This window comes from Pimephales promelas, chromosome 4 (assembly GCF_988280905.1).
Source record: "Pimephales promelas chromosome 4, fPimPro1.hap1.1, whole genome shotgun sequence".
Taxonomy (NCBI): domain Eukaryota; kingdom Metazoa; phylum Chordata; class Actinopteri; order Cypriniformes; family Leuciscidae; genus Pimephales; species Pimephales promelas.
The window spans coordinates 3099553-3113854 of NC_142772.1; the positions used below are offsets into that span (position 1 = coordinate 3099553).

At 35.3% G+C, this 14302-nt stretch overlaps 2 protein-coding genes across 2 annotated transcripts in view; one reads left to right on the forward strand and one right to left on the reverse strand.

Moving 5' to 3' along the window:
- The window catches only part of sftpbb (surfactant protein Bb), a 70123-nt gene extending 66852 nt beyond the window's left edge, over positions 1–3271 (reverse strand). The window contains exons 1-4 of the mRNA XM_039662517.2: positions 3161–3271; positions 2898–2956; positions 614–688; positions 153–269 (exon numbers count right to left, since the gene is read on the reverse strand). Of these exons, the coding sequence (XP_039518451.1) occupies positions 153–269; positions 614–688; positions 2898–2956; positions 3161–3212 (303 nt within the window). The 5' untranslated portion in view covers positions 3213–3271. The remainder of the gene's footprint in view (positions 1–152; positions 270–613; positions 689–2897; positions 2957–3160) is intronic.
- Positions 3272–4635: 1364 nt separating this feature from the next.
- On the forward strand, positions 4636–10116 carry spaw (southpaw). The gene is made up of 3 exons (XM_039662519.2): positions 4636–4929; positions 6743–7551; positions 9964–10116. Exons 1-3 carry the CDS (start codon positions 4662–4664, stop codon positions 10114–10116), a joined length of 1230 nt encoding a protein of 409 aa, XP_039518453.2. The 5' UTR covers positions 4636–4661.
- Positions 10117–14302: the final 4186 nt, after the last annotated feature.

A 14302-nucleotide genomic window follows, 5' to 3' on the forward strand; every position in this document is an offset into this window, starting at 1 on the left:
TCATTCATACCTATGCAAGATCGCTGTCAAATTCAGACCGGAAGTCAAAAGACAACGAGCCCAGCACTGAAAAGGGGCGGGGCTACATAAAGTCTATATATTTTAAATATTCAGATTTAAGAAAGAATTAAGTCAAATTTGGGATGACTCACTGCGTATGCACTGAAATATTTGATGACCAAATGCACATATGTCCTTGCTCCATCCATACACAACGGGATGACGGGGTGTTCAGAACAAAACTTGTCCAAAACATTTTCAATATGATGCTGTGAAGACGGAACAGTTGAAGATCAATATATAAACAACTCAAACCATTCATAACAATGAGTTTAAAAAAAAAGTTTCATTTAGTTATAATAAACAACTTATTACACAAATAGAAACTACATAACTCAGCTGGCTTAAGAAAGACTGGAAATAATGCAGCTGGAGATCTCACTTCTATATAAGTATGACCACTGCATGCAGATCGTATTAAAACATGAAGGAGATCATATATATTGGTGTGAATTATTGCCATGAGATTGTTTTGAACAGAAGGCAATTGGGTCTGGCGTAAAGAAAATATGCATGCAAACAATGTTTGAAGTTTTAAAGTTCACAATGTCACCTGAGTGTCTGGATTGGAGAGCATATCCGTCAACAACTGTACGATCTTGTTGCAGTCGCTGCACATGCTCTTCATCTAAAGGAGGATGACAGTGTGGACAGTCTTTAAGATTTTATTCTGTGAACTGACTTTATGTAATATATGCATAAAACCTTTAAACACATTTCAATTTGGTGCATTTCAGTGCTTTGTTTATTAGTCTGCATGGTAAAATACTAGACAGAATAGTGCATACCATGTGTTGCAGTTTCTAACACAAAACCACAAACTCTCACAACCTCTTTTCTAGTGTTGTACGGGTCTAAAAGAGAAACTATCTTTAATGGAAACAGGGAAGTGTAAAAATTACCATATTCTCAGATCCTGTTTTAAGGATCACGGTCAGATTTTTATATTTTGATATGATCTTTTATTATTTGAAGGGTAGAAATTTCCTGTAACCTTATACAGATTAGTATTAGACTTTGCAAAAATAAAACCTTTATTAAAACAAGAGAAAAAAGTAACACAGTATTGTAACACATTACTTTCAATAAAAAGTAACAAAGCAACGCAATATTGTATCACATTACTTTCAATAAGAAAGTAACTAAGTAATGCAGTATTGTAACTTTACTTTCAATAAAAAGTAACTAGTAACACAATATTGTAACATTATTTTCAATAAAAAGTAACAAAGCAACGCAATATTGTAACACATTACTTTCAATAAGAAAGTAACTAAGTAATGCAGTATTGTAACTTTACTTTCAATAAAAAGTAACTAAGTAATGCAAAATTATAACATTATTTTCAATAAAACGTAACTAAGTAACACAATATTGTAACTTTACTTTCAATAAAAAGTAACGAAGTAACGCAAAATTGTAACACATTACTTTCAATAAAAAGTAACTAAGTAACACAATATTGTAACACATTACTTTCAATAAAAAGTAACTAAGTAATGCAGTATTGTAACTTTACTTTCAATAAAAAGTAACTAAGTAACACAATATTGTAACATTACTTTCAATAAAAAGTAACAAAGCAACGCAATATTGTAACACTTTACTTTCAATAAAAAGTAACTAAGTAATGCAAAATTATAACATTATTTTCAATAAAACGTAACTAAGTAACACAATATTGTAACTTTACTTTCAAGAAAAAGTATCGAAGTAATGCAAAATTGTAACACATTACTTTCAATAAAAAGTAACTAAGTAACACAATATTGTAACACATTACTTTCAATAAAAAGTAACTAAGTAACGCAATATTGTAACACATTACTTTCAATAAAAAGTAAGTAATGCAAAATTGTAACACATTACTTTCAATAAAAAGTAACTAATGCAATACTGTAACACTACTTTCAATAAAAAGTAACTAAGTAATGCAAAATTATAACATTATTTTCAATAAAACGTAACTAAGTAACACAATATTGTAACTTTACTTTCAAGAAAAAGTATCGAAGTAATGCAAAATTGTAACACATTACTTTCAATAAAAAGTAACTAAGTAACACAATATTGTAACACATTACTTTCAATAAAAAGTAACTAAGTAACGCAATATTGTAACACATTACTTCCAATAAAAAGTAACTAAGCAATGCAAAATTGTAACACATTACTTTCAATAAAAAGTAACTAAGTAACAATATTGTAACACATTACTTTTAAAAGTAACTTTCCCCAATACAGCTTGATATAGCAATAGCAAAAAGAAAAGCAACATGTAGGTGATATATGGACAAAACCCAAACATATTTACACATGTATACAGTAGTTAAATTGGAGGATTAAATTAGACCTTTGATAAATCTAGAAAACTATAGTATGTCAATTCAGTTGATTAAGGATACGCCCTAATCTAGTTCCTGTCCAAAAGTTTCATTTCCAGCCAAATGAAAGAAATAGTAAAACGAGTAACCAACTTCAGTCAGTCGTGCCCATTAACTGCTGGGTTACCCGTTATTCTTCAAAACATCTTCTTTTGTGTTCATACAGGTTTGGAACAAATTGTGGGTGAGCAAATGATGTCAGAATTTTCACTTTTGGGTGAACTATCCCTTTAAAGGCATCTGTGTTTTAATATATATATATATATATAACCGATTTAGACAAGGTGTCAAGTTCTTTATGAAATAAATGAAAATGTGGGTTATGTACTGGGCTATAGCATACTCAGTGTATGAACAGTGTAAAATTGATCCACATAGAACATTTGTTTTTCATCTGCATTGCTGCTAATTTAAATGCAGCTCATGTTCAAGCACTGGTCACTCACGACTCACCGTGGAAAGGCTGGATGTTCGTGGTTCTGTGAGCCGAAGGTCTACATTTCTTGCCCGTCCTATAGAGAAACCAGAGCATGTCAAATATCTCTGATATGGAAATAGGCTACCAGGAAATCAACTGCAAGCTCATTTTAAATTCATCAGTCTCTTGATTTAACTTTTAACATAATAAAATGAACCATTTTAATTATTAAATCTAATGGTTATTTTCAAGAAAAATATATCATAGCAATCTTTAGCTAATATTTAAACTCTCTTACCTAAAGACAGGATAGAAGTGAAGAGAAAGAAAGCGACGAAGGCAAACTGCATGATGTTTTAGGATTGAGGAGTGCTGTTTCATAAAGCTGATGCTGTCTATGTTCAAATGCTCAACCCGAACGCTTTATTGTGTTTTGATGAGGAAGTAGTTTAACCACCAGATCGTGACAGTCTGACTGACTGTGAGAGGCTTTTAACTTGCATTAATTTGTGTCATTAAATTAAATGGAATTTAAAGCCATTTAAAGACATTTTTCCAAAGCTTCAAACGACCCTGGTTACATTTTGTGTGAATGTTTTAGGCTATATGTTGTTAAAAAAAAAAAAAAAAAAAAAATGATTTACATCATATTTATAAGCCATATCCTTTCAAACACTTATACACAAATGAGCGGATGGATAAATAAAATCTAAAACACTCTATTATTTTTATATCCTCCTGAGACACTGAATCATTTTTGTTGTTGTTGTATTTTTCCATGTCATTACATTATTCTTTTACAGGGGCAATTTGTAATGTGTGAAATGATTGGCAACATTTTCATAATATTATTTAATATTTCATAGGAATATTGATATTTAATTTCTTTCCCTATTCATAATGCCTGATAAACATGATTGAAGTCCTGATTCTCAAATGCATGGCCTCACTGCAAAATAATAATAATAATAATAATAATATTGTTGGTTTAACTTAAAAATGAAGTAACGGGCCTTAAAATTGTAAGTTCATTGAAATGGAAAAATTGAGTTAATACAATGAAGGAGATTGATTTAATCATCAGAAACTTAAAATATTATGTTATCTGAACCACATAAATTATTTAAGTTGATTTGACAAAAGAAATGTTGATTTATGACAAACAATTTTAAAATTAGTCAGATTTAAATTATAACTACAAAATATATTTCCACAAGAAATCTGCACCAAATTAATGTCAGAAGTTGTGGTAAAACCTTTAAATATGTGATACCCCTGAAATGACGTGACGTGTGTGTGATGTCAGAGAAACTCACCAAAATATAATGTTCACTTCAGAGGACAAACGTATCTGGGTCCCATGACTAATCATCGTTTGTGTATCCGGGTATATAAATAAAAACCAAATTTACTGTAAAATCATATTGCAAACTCCTTAAAATTAGCATTCGTAATTTACTGTTGCCTGCATTCATATTAAAACAAATGCTGCATAAACAAGGTGCTTTACCTTTGGGTGGGCCAGAATCAAAGGATGTCGCGTGCACATTCGAGCGCGCGACTCTCACGCCTCGCGCATTTAAAGCCTGCACAGTTTCCAGAAGCAGTGAACTTGACAGCTCTGCTCTCCTCTGATGTGCCTCATGGATCACAGGGATTCCTGGACACTACAGGATGACAGGGGTCATCAGGGGCCAGCTGTGCGCTTTAAAAGCGCTGTCCGAAGCCTGGACACCCCGAGCACTCGGACCACAGGCGCGCAGAGAAAGAGTCGCAGCTGAAAACCTCATTGATTCGCAATGCCACTCTTACTGTTCGCCACTTTGGTGGTTTCTCTGATACATGTTGACTGCGTTCAGATCGATAGTCAAGGCGCGCTCGTGAGAGGACATCACAAGGCTTTCGCAGGTTCATACTCTGACTACAGTCTCCAGATGCATCCGAGGTACCCGCTGTACATGATGCAGTTATACAGAGACTTCAGCGGGAACACACACACTTCTCCAGCCAGTGTCCACAACAGCACTGTCCAGCAGGCGGACTTCGTCCTCAGCCTGATTGCTCAAGGTAAAACATGCACTTGCTTTAACCTTCTTTACTTATTTTTGTATGCAAAATTAAATCAAGTCAGTTCTTTTTCTCTCTTTTTTAATTTTAATTTTAATTTATTTTTTACAGTACGCACTTAAGTACTGTATAGGCCTATAAGGTAGACTGGTTAAGGTTAAGTTCAGGGTTATTACCCATTTATTTTAATTAGCCTGCTATAATAACAAACAGGACTATAAATTGCATGGGAACGCTTTATTTAACTGTGTCCAAAGCAAATGACACTTTTAAAATGAAGATTGGGGTTTGGTTAAAGGTTAGTTGCATGTACTTATGCATTGTTATTAGCTACTACAGTAACACATGTTAAATGTTTAACAAGGACACTGTAAAATAAAGTGTTACCACCTTAACAAAACGGTACCACAATCCATGTGGCATGTGGCTAAACCTTAAAGTGCAGTGCAAATGTACATTAAATGACTAATCATTCACCATCAGGACCATAGTTTATATCAAATATAGTATGTGCATTTGTAAATGTAGCCTGTCTTAACTGAGAAAGTTTGTATAACAAAAAGTTAAATAGTCAGTTATTGTATTAACTATAAAGTATAAGCTACAGATGCAGCACAGAACTGTTTTTTTTTTTAGCAAATGCTTTTTTTGTTGCAATTTGGCAACAATTTGACTACTTAAGACATATTTTTCGTGTTAACAAGTCTCGGATGTATATTCAGTGTGTTTTAAAGAAGTCACGCATCTGGCGAACTTGTGGGCTCATTATCTGCTATCTGACCCTCAGATTTTACAACTCAGTAGTGTCACAATGCTTATTCGACTTTAAAGAGCTGGCTGTTTTATGTACACGGGTGTGTGTATTAGCTCTTCAGACGTCTGTTAGCGCGAGGTTCAATACACATCTCCTGTCAAGCAGCTCCTTCATCCTGACAGCGCTGACATTTGGCTCTGACAGAACCTGAGGGAATCTCACGAAACCTGTTGAAAACAATACACCCACTTCATTATACCGCATTTAAACTTTTTATTTAAATAATCATCGAAAATAATCTGAAGTGTAAAAGTAAGAATTAAAAAATTACGCTGACGAGAAATTGCTAATATGTGCGTGGTGGTTAATAGATATTCTACATTTAGTCTTCGTTTGTTTATAATTTATACAAATATACTATATTTTTCACTTCACCTTGACATTAGGGCGCGTTCACGCATGACGCGTTCTCGTGGTTGCGTCGCGTTCCGATATATTTCAGTTTTACAACAACTATTAGAAACTGAGTTGCTGCAAGAATCCTTAAAATGCTTGTTATGAACACCAAAATAAAACCCTATTACATTTTAAGGAGAAACTCTTAACAATATAATGGACAACGAACACAACCTGATTTTCAATTTGTTATTGGGAAAAGGGAAGATAATAACACTTTATTTCGATGGTCCAGAAAGTAGCCTAACTTTGCAACTACATGTCAGCCCTCATTAGAGTATTACTAGACTGTCTGCTTATTATCTGATCACTCTTTATTGCGATGCTCCACAACACTGACGTAGCTAACTTTGCTAGTTGTTAGCTTTGTTAGCTAACAGTCTAGTACAGTACAAGAGGCCTAGTTGACATGTAGTTTCAAAGGTAGCAGTTATTTCTAAAGTGGACCATCGAAATAAAGTGTAACAGATGTTAATATTCTATTTTTTACTTACTATAGCTAATTAATAGTGTGTTGATAATCATGTCTGCATTGTTTTCTTTTCTATTTATTCACTATTAGCTTTGCAAGAGGTGACACCGAACATTTTCTTTATTTTTCAGACTGTCATCAAACTGGCGAGCGATGGAGCGTCACTTTTGACATGTCTTCCCTCTCAGTGAGTGACAACATTCATCTTTCAGAGCTCCGCATCCATCTCCCAGCGTTTTCTGCATCCAGACGCGTCATGGTGGACATCTTCCACTTGCGTAAACGGGATTGTGAGTCAGACTCAGTGTTTTGTCGCCTTAAGAGACTTTTTCTGGGAAGCATCAAGTCGGTGCCCGGCACTCCAGCATCAACCTGGAGGGTTTTCAACGTCACAGAGCTGCTCCAACACTGGTTGAGTCAGGGAACGGAGACTCCCGAGAACATCCCAACACCAGAGGATGGAAGCGGCGAAGACTTAACAGAGCCGGTTACAAAGAGTGAGGACACTGGAAGCGGGGAAGGCTTAATTGAACCGGTTACAAAGAGTTGGCGACGAAAAATTCAGCATCCCACAGCAGAACGAGTTATGATTGTAGTCTTCTACAAAAACAAGTTTTCCCACAGTGGCCAACGGGCCTCCAGCTTGATGAATACAGTTGCTCACTCCAAACATGTCCTCCTGAGCCGAGCTCAAGGTCGTCGACACAAGAGGAACCGGGTCGAGAGGATGCGCATTCAGACGGACGAGAGAAACGCGACGGGAGTCGAGCAGCATCAAGGAGAACTTTGCCGGCGAGTTGATATGTGGGTGGATTTTGATCAAATTGGATGGGATGAGTGGATCGTGCACCCGAAGCGTTACAACGCTTACCGGTGCGAAGGCCAATGTCCAAGTCCACTGGATGAGTCGTACAACCCAACAAACCACGCATATATGCAGGTGAGAGACTGAACAGTGGTCAGGTCAATGGCAGTGTCATTTAAACACAAAATCATGTTCAGAAGTAGCCTGGCTATCATTGAGAATGAGACGTGGTCTGGAAACCACATGTTCATTTTCGCGTATTTGAGGCGTGGTTTACAAATGCCCAGAGCCGTATTATTGGGTGCTACGAATGTCTATCAAATGCGCCTGTACGTAGCTCATAGCCAATTCAATGATACCAGATCACGTATGTATAGAGAGCCCAAGTCCCTCCCCTTCCGGTCGACAACCATGGGACCTTATTTTGGAAAATTATTGAATGGTAGTCAATGGCGAGAGACAACAAATATTTTGATCTCGTTTGAATTGTGCCCTGAATTGCAAATATGATGTTTGTCAATTTAAAAGATTTACAAAAAGTAAAGAAAGTCGCAGTTTGATGTAAAACCATTGAGCTATAAGACTGTGAAAATACGTAATTATAAAGACTACAAACCCCAAAGGCGCACATTTTCTCTCAATGAATGAAGCTAACTTTACTGAGGCTATTGTCTGTCATTGTTTCTAAAGTCTTACGTTATAATCGTAACGTTACGCCGTCATGCCTGAGTGTTTTGTACCAGACTGCACACACACGAGCAGCGGATCTCGTTTTGCTTCCCGGGAGATGTAGTTCATAGAGCGATTTCCACATAAAACTAAATGTTACTCTTCGGTTTTAGGACAAACTGCAACGTTTTTTGACTTTCAGAATTATCTTTTAAATTGACAAACATCATATGTGTAATTGAGGGCACAGTTCAGACGGAATAAAAAGATAAGTTGTCTCTCGCCATTGACTACCATTCATATTTTTTCTGAAATAAGGTCCCATGAGCCGGAAGCGGAGGGGCGGGACTTAGACTCTCTATAGCGACAGAAAATTAGACGATGGGTTAGAGATTTAGGAGATTTATGTATACACAAAACGTGTTTCTCAACGTCAAGGATACTTCCTTAGCAGGGCGGTCCTTCCAAGTCATTTCCTTCAGAGGCTAGCCGAGGCTCCTCTTTAGCATTCGAAGAACATGTAAATGAAACAGGCTAGCAAGTGCACGTCATTTCGTCATTACATCAGTGACAGGTCCGCTTTCGGCACTGCAAAAGTGGTAGTACTACTGGTTTGGTTGCTGTACCGCACTGTTTAAACACACTCGACAGTCCTTATTTTGTCTTGTCAGCCCTCTTAGAAATAAATAAATGAAAGTAAGGGATAATGTATTGCGAGACGCTTGTTATAGCGAATACAACCCGGATGTATTCGCTGTAACAACCGTCTCGCTATACATTTTCCCACTTATAATATGGCTACCTACCAAATAAATCAATAAAATATTGATTTAAAAAGGAGTGTATTAATTTTAAAACGATTATATTACAACTGCGTCCATAGCAACACGATCTCGCTGTTAAAACACATGAAATGGTAAAATAGATGTTTATCAAAAAAGACTAACGTTATATGAAGTAAAAATTTAAAAAGTGAATCACCAGTAAGAGGGAACGGCTTTAAATCCCCCCTCTGCAAATCAGTTGAGCCGATATGTTTAATGTCAAACGTTAGGCTGTATCAAAAGGTAACTTCGCGTCCGCTGCCAAGATCATGGGTCCATACGACCAATTCGTACGAGTGATTCAAAAGTGGCTAATTCGTACTAATTCATACGACCTCACTCGTACGAATTCGTACAATTTGTCTAAACCCACGTGACGGTTATGTTTAGGGGCGGGGTCAGGGGTAGGTCATTCGTACGAATTCATACAAATTGGCTAATTCGTAAAATATGTACGATTTAGCAAATTCGTACTAATTCGTACGAGTGAGGTCGTACGAATTGTTACGAATTAGCCACCTCGTAAAATTCGTACGAATTAACAAACTGCTTCGGTGTGTCGCATATACGTCGTCATCATCGTCTTGCTGTTCCCTTTCCGTCCTGTGATTGGTTCCCTATCTTAAGGAAAAATTTGGTCTGCCTATCAGAAACCCAGGCTAGTTAACAAGGAAAAAAAATAGTAGCAAAAGTAGGCTTCAAGTTTTCTGAAATGCACAAAAATAGACTAAATAGTAAAGTAACTAACTGATTCATCATAGTAGTATTTGTTGTAATGCCTGTAATTTTTATGTAATTTGATTTTGAATAAAAACATGCTTACAGGATGATTTTTTGTACTATGTACTATGGTAAAATATCAAGTAAAGTATTTTACCCCACAAAAAAATTCCATTATGTTATGTCTTTCATCTCAGAATTACATAACATGGAATTTTTTGTAGGGTAAAATATGAACGGCCCAACAACAACAAGGAAAAGCGTTATAAGGGACAGTAATTGGGACTATATAACTCACATGCTGCTTTCTCTCTCTCTCTCTCTCTCTCTCCAGAGCTTGTTGAAGCTTTTCCACCCGGAGCGTGTGAGCTGCCCGTCCTGTGTGCCCACGCGCCTCAGCTCGCTCTCCATGCTGTACTACGAAGGAGACGGAGTGGTCATGCGGCATCACGAGGACATGATCGTGGAGGAGTGCGGCTGCCACTGAACACTGAACATGTCAAATGTTCACTATATATACGCTCTATAGCACCTAAAAGGGGTTCACATCATCGGATCATTACATGGAATTATTTTCAATTTATTCATTTTCAAGTTTTAATACATTTTTTATTAAGTAAATAGCTCATAAACATACTTTATGACTACAAAAATGTAAATAACATGTTAAGTATGGAAAAGGTCGACATTTCTCCTTATATAGAACATTTTTGGAGAAAGCGTTCTTTCAGATTTGAGTCCGGAACCCTAGAGTTCTATATAGAACCCCAATGAAACCCTTTTCCTAAGAGTGAACAAAAACATTCCATAATTCTGTTCTTTTTTCATTTCAAATGAAAACCGCTGAAATGCTGTCAAAAGTACAGAAATATTTAATATTTAAAAGAAACACTTGTAAATATTTTGAATTTTTTAAACGAGTGTATATTTTTTACTTCATGTACATATGGTTTTGTTACGTTTAAGTAAAATGTGATGTGAAAAGTTTTTTTTTTACCATCTTATCAGCAGGCTTGATAAAGTTTTATAGAAATTATATTGTCTGGGTCCTGTTGTCTTTTTTTTTTTTTATCTGTGTATTTTATTCCTCTTAAAGTCCACTCTTATCACAGAACAGCATAATAGTGCTGCATCAGATTTCACACATAAATCAGACATTGATTAGAAGCAGGTATGTATGGAAGCTTGTTTCCGCCATTGAATAAAAAATATAATAAAGAATTGTGACTTTTTATCTTACAATTCTGACTTTTTTTCTCACAATTCTGACTTTTTTTCTCACAATTGCGAGTTTATATCTCACAATTCTGACTTTATTTCTCAGAATTGCGTGATATAAAGTCGCAATTGCGAGTTATAAAGTCAGAATTGTGTGTTATAAAGTCAGAATTGCGAGATATAAAGTCAGAATTGCGTGATATAAAGTCAGAATTGTGAGATATAAAGTCGCAATTCTGAGATAAAAAGACAGAAGTGTGACTTTTTTTCTCACAATTGCGAGTTTACATCTCGCAATTCTGACTTTATAACACATAATTGCGAGTTTATATGTCGAAATTCTGACATCTTTTCTCAGAATTGTGAGATATAAACTCGCAATTGCGACTTATTAGGCCAATTCTTTTTCCCCCATCAGAAGAGTTTAAATCTCACAATTCTGACTTTATATCATGCAATTCTGACTTTAAAACTCGCAATTGCGACTTTATATCACGCAATTCTGACTTTATAACTCGCATTGCGACTTTATATCACGCAATTCTGACTTTATGTCTCGCAATTCTGACTTTATAACTCGCAATTGCGACTTTATATCACGCAATTCTGACTTTTTATCTCGCAATTGCGACTTTATATCACGCAATTCTGACTTTTTATCTCGCAATTCTGACTTTATAACTCGCAATTGCGACTTTATATCTCGCAATTCTGACTTTTTATCTCGCAATTGCGACTTTATATCACGCAATTCTGACTTTATATCTCGCAATTCTGACTTTATATCTCGCAATTCTGACTTTATAACTCGCAATTGCGACTTTATATCACGCAATTCGGACTTTTTATCTCGCAATTGTGAGAAAAAAAGTCAGAATTGTGAGATAAAAAGTCGCAATTATTTATTTTATTTTTTTATTCAGTGGCGGAAACAAGCTTCCATAAGTATGGAAGCTTGTTTCCGCCACTGAATAAAAAAATAAAATAAATAATTGCGACTTTTTATCTCACAATTCTGACTTTTTTTCTCACAATTGCGAGATAAAAAGTCCGAATTGCGTGATATAAAGTCGCAATTGCGAGTTATAAAGTCAGAATTGCGAGATATAAAGTCAGAATTGCGAGATATAAAGTCAGAATTGCGAGATATAAAGTCAGAATTGCGTGATATAAAGTCGCAATTGCGAGATAAAAAGTCAGAATTGCGAGATATAAAGTCGCAATTGCGAGTTATAAAGTCAGAATTGCGAGATAAAAAGTCAGAATTGCGTGATATAAAGTCGCAATTGCGAGATAAAAAGTCAGAATTGCGTGATATGAAGTCGCAATTGCGAGTTATAAAGTCAGAATTGCGAGTTATAAAGTCAGAATTGCGTGATATAAAGTCGCAATTGCGAGTTTTAAAGTCAGAATTGCATGATATAAAGTCAGAATTGTGAGATTTAAACTCTTCTGATGGGGGAAAAAGAATTGGCCTAATAAGTCGCAATTGCGAGTTTATATCTCACAATTCTGAGAAAAGATGTCAGAATTTCGACATATAAACTCGCAATTATGTGTTATAAAGTCAGAATTGCGAGATGTAAACTCGCAATTGTGAGAAAAAAAGTCACACTTCTGTCTTTTTTTCTCAGAATTGCGACTTTATATCTCACAATTCTGACTTTATATCACGCAATTCTGACTTTATATCTCGCAATTCTGACTTTATAACACACAATTCTGACTTTATAACTCGCAATTGCGACTTTATATCACGCAATTCTGAGAAATAAAGTCAGAATTGTGAGATATAAACTCGCAATTGTGAGAAAAAAAGTCAGAATTGTGAGAAAAAAAGTCAGAATTGTAAGATAAAAAGTCACAATTCTTTATTATATTTTTTATTCAATGGCGGAAACAAGCTTCCATAAAGCAGGAAAGCAGCACCTGTTGAAAACAAATAATTCTGTGCCAAATGTTGATTATGTGAGACTAAATGATGCTAAATTAGTTAGTCTGGGTCCTGTTGTCTGATGGAAGCACCCCAAATCTAGCGGGACGGGGGCTGGGAGAATAAGCACACTAAAAGGTGTTGAGAAGGAAAAGTATTTGAGGGACGGGTGGTGTGTAGAGGTGTCTGGATCACCACAGTGTGTGTGTAGATGTCATCATGAGAGTTGGGTGGTCTGAAAACTTGCTGAACAATAAAGCTGCCATTAGGCGTGAGTGGACTGTCAAATGGCTTCACTTAAAAGGGCTACAGGATCATATTTAATCACAACCAAGGGAAGCCAAACATTTGGCGTTACATTAGACTATCTACACTATGTAACTCTTTTAGTTTGTTCTTAGCTAAAAACACTTAGTTCTTTCAAAAATATATGTGGTCATTAATGTATATTTACTTTGTTCAAGTAATAAAGTATTCTCGTGAGTGTATAATATGCCATTGAAAATACATACGGGTAAGGGGTTCTAATGTCGGTCGTCATGTTGCCCATCCATCTTGAAAGTACATTAGCCAAAGAGGGACATACCCTTAATTCAAGTTAACGTTTGAGTTAACACTCATGGACGAGGTCGAACTGAAAGCCATGTTAATCTTGGACTACGTTGGCCACCGTAGGAGATAAAACGAAATCGGAATTGAGAGGAACAGAAACTAATATTCACTGGATGGTCGTATACCTTTTCACCACTAGATGGGGGTAAAAATCACACAGTTTTAATATGCATTATGAGGTTTCAATGTTTTTCATCCTCTAAAAATTAGGGCTGTCAAACGATTAATCGCATCCAAAATAAAAGTTTGTGTTTACATAATATATGTGGGTGCACTGTGTATAATTATTTTGTATATATATATATATAAATACACACACATGCATGTATTTAAGAAAAAATATTATTTATATAACATATTAAACACAAAATTTTATTTTGGATATTAAATCGTTTGACAGCCCTAAAAATCTAAATAAATAAAAAAATTCAAAAAAAAAAAATTCTTAAATTATTTTATTATTTTGCCAAGATTTTGCTATAGTGTTGTTTCACCTTATGCAAATCTCAGTAAGCTTTTAGCCAAGGTTAATACGAAAAAGATGATCACACGCCAGTTTTTATTTCTTTATTAATTCTGTAAATGTATCTTCAGCTGGTGTACAGGGTTGAATATTTCTATATATTTATATAGACATTTAAAACCTTGTCTGATTCAAAGACCTATAGTAGCAATAAAAATAAATACATAAATAAAATGAACGAAGCACAATGCTTCTATATTCCCACAGGCAACCCCCTGAAGTCTTGTTTGCTAAGATGCTATACATCCATGACATTAAAGTATTCCCAAATAGCAGGTCATAAATTCCCATTTGCAAGTGCAAGCATTCTAATTAAATATACTTATATATATATATATTAAAAGATGTATTAAAAACATCTTTTCTGTGCAAGTGTGCATTTTGCAT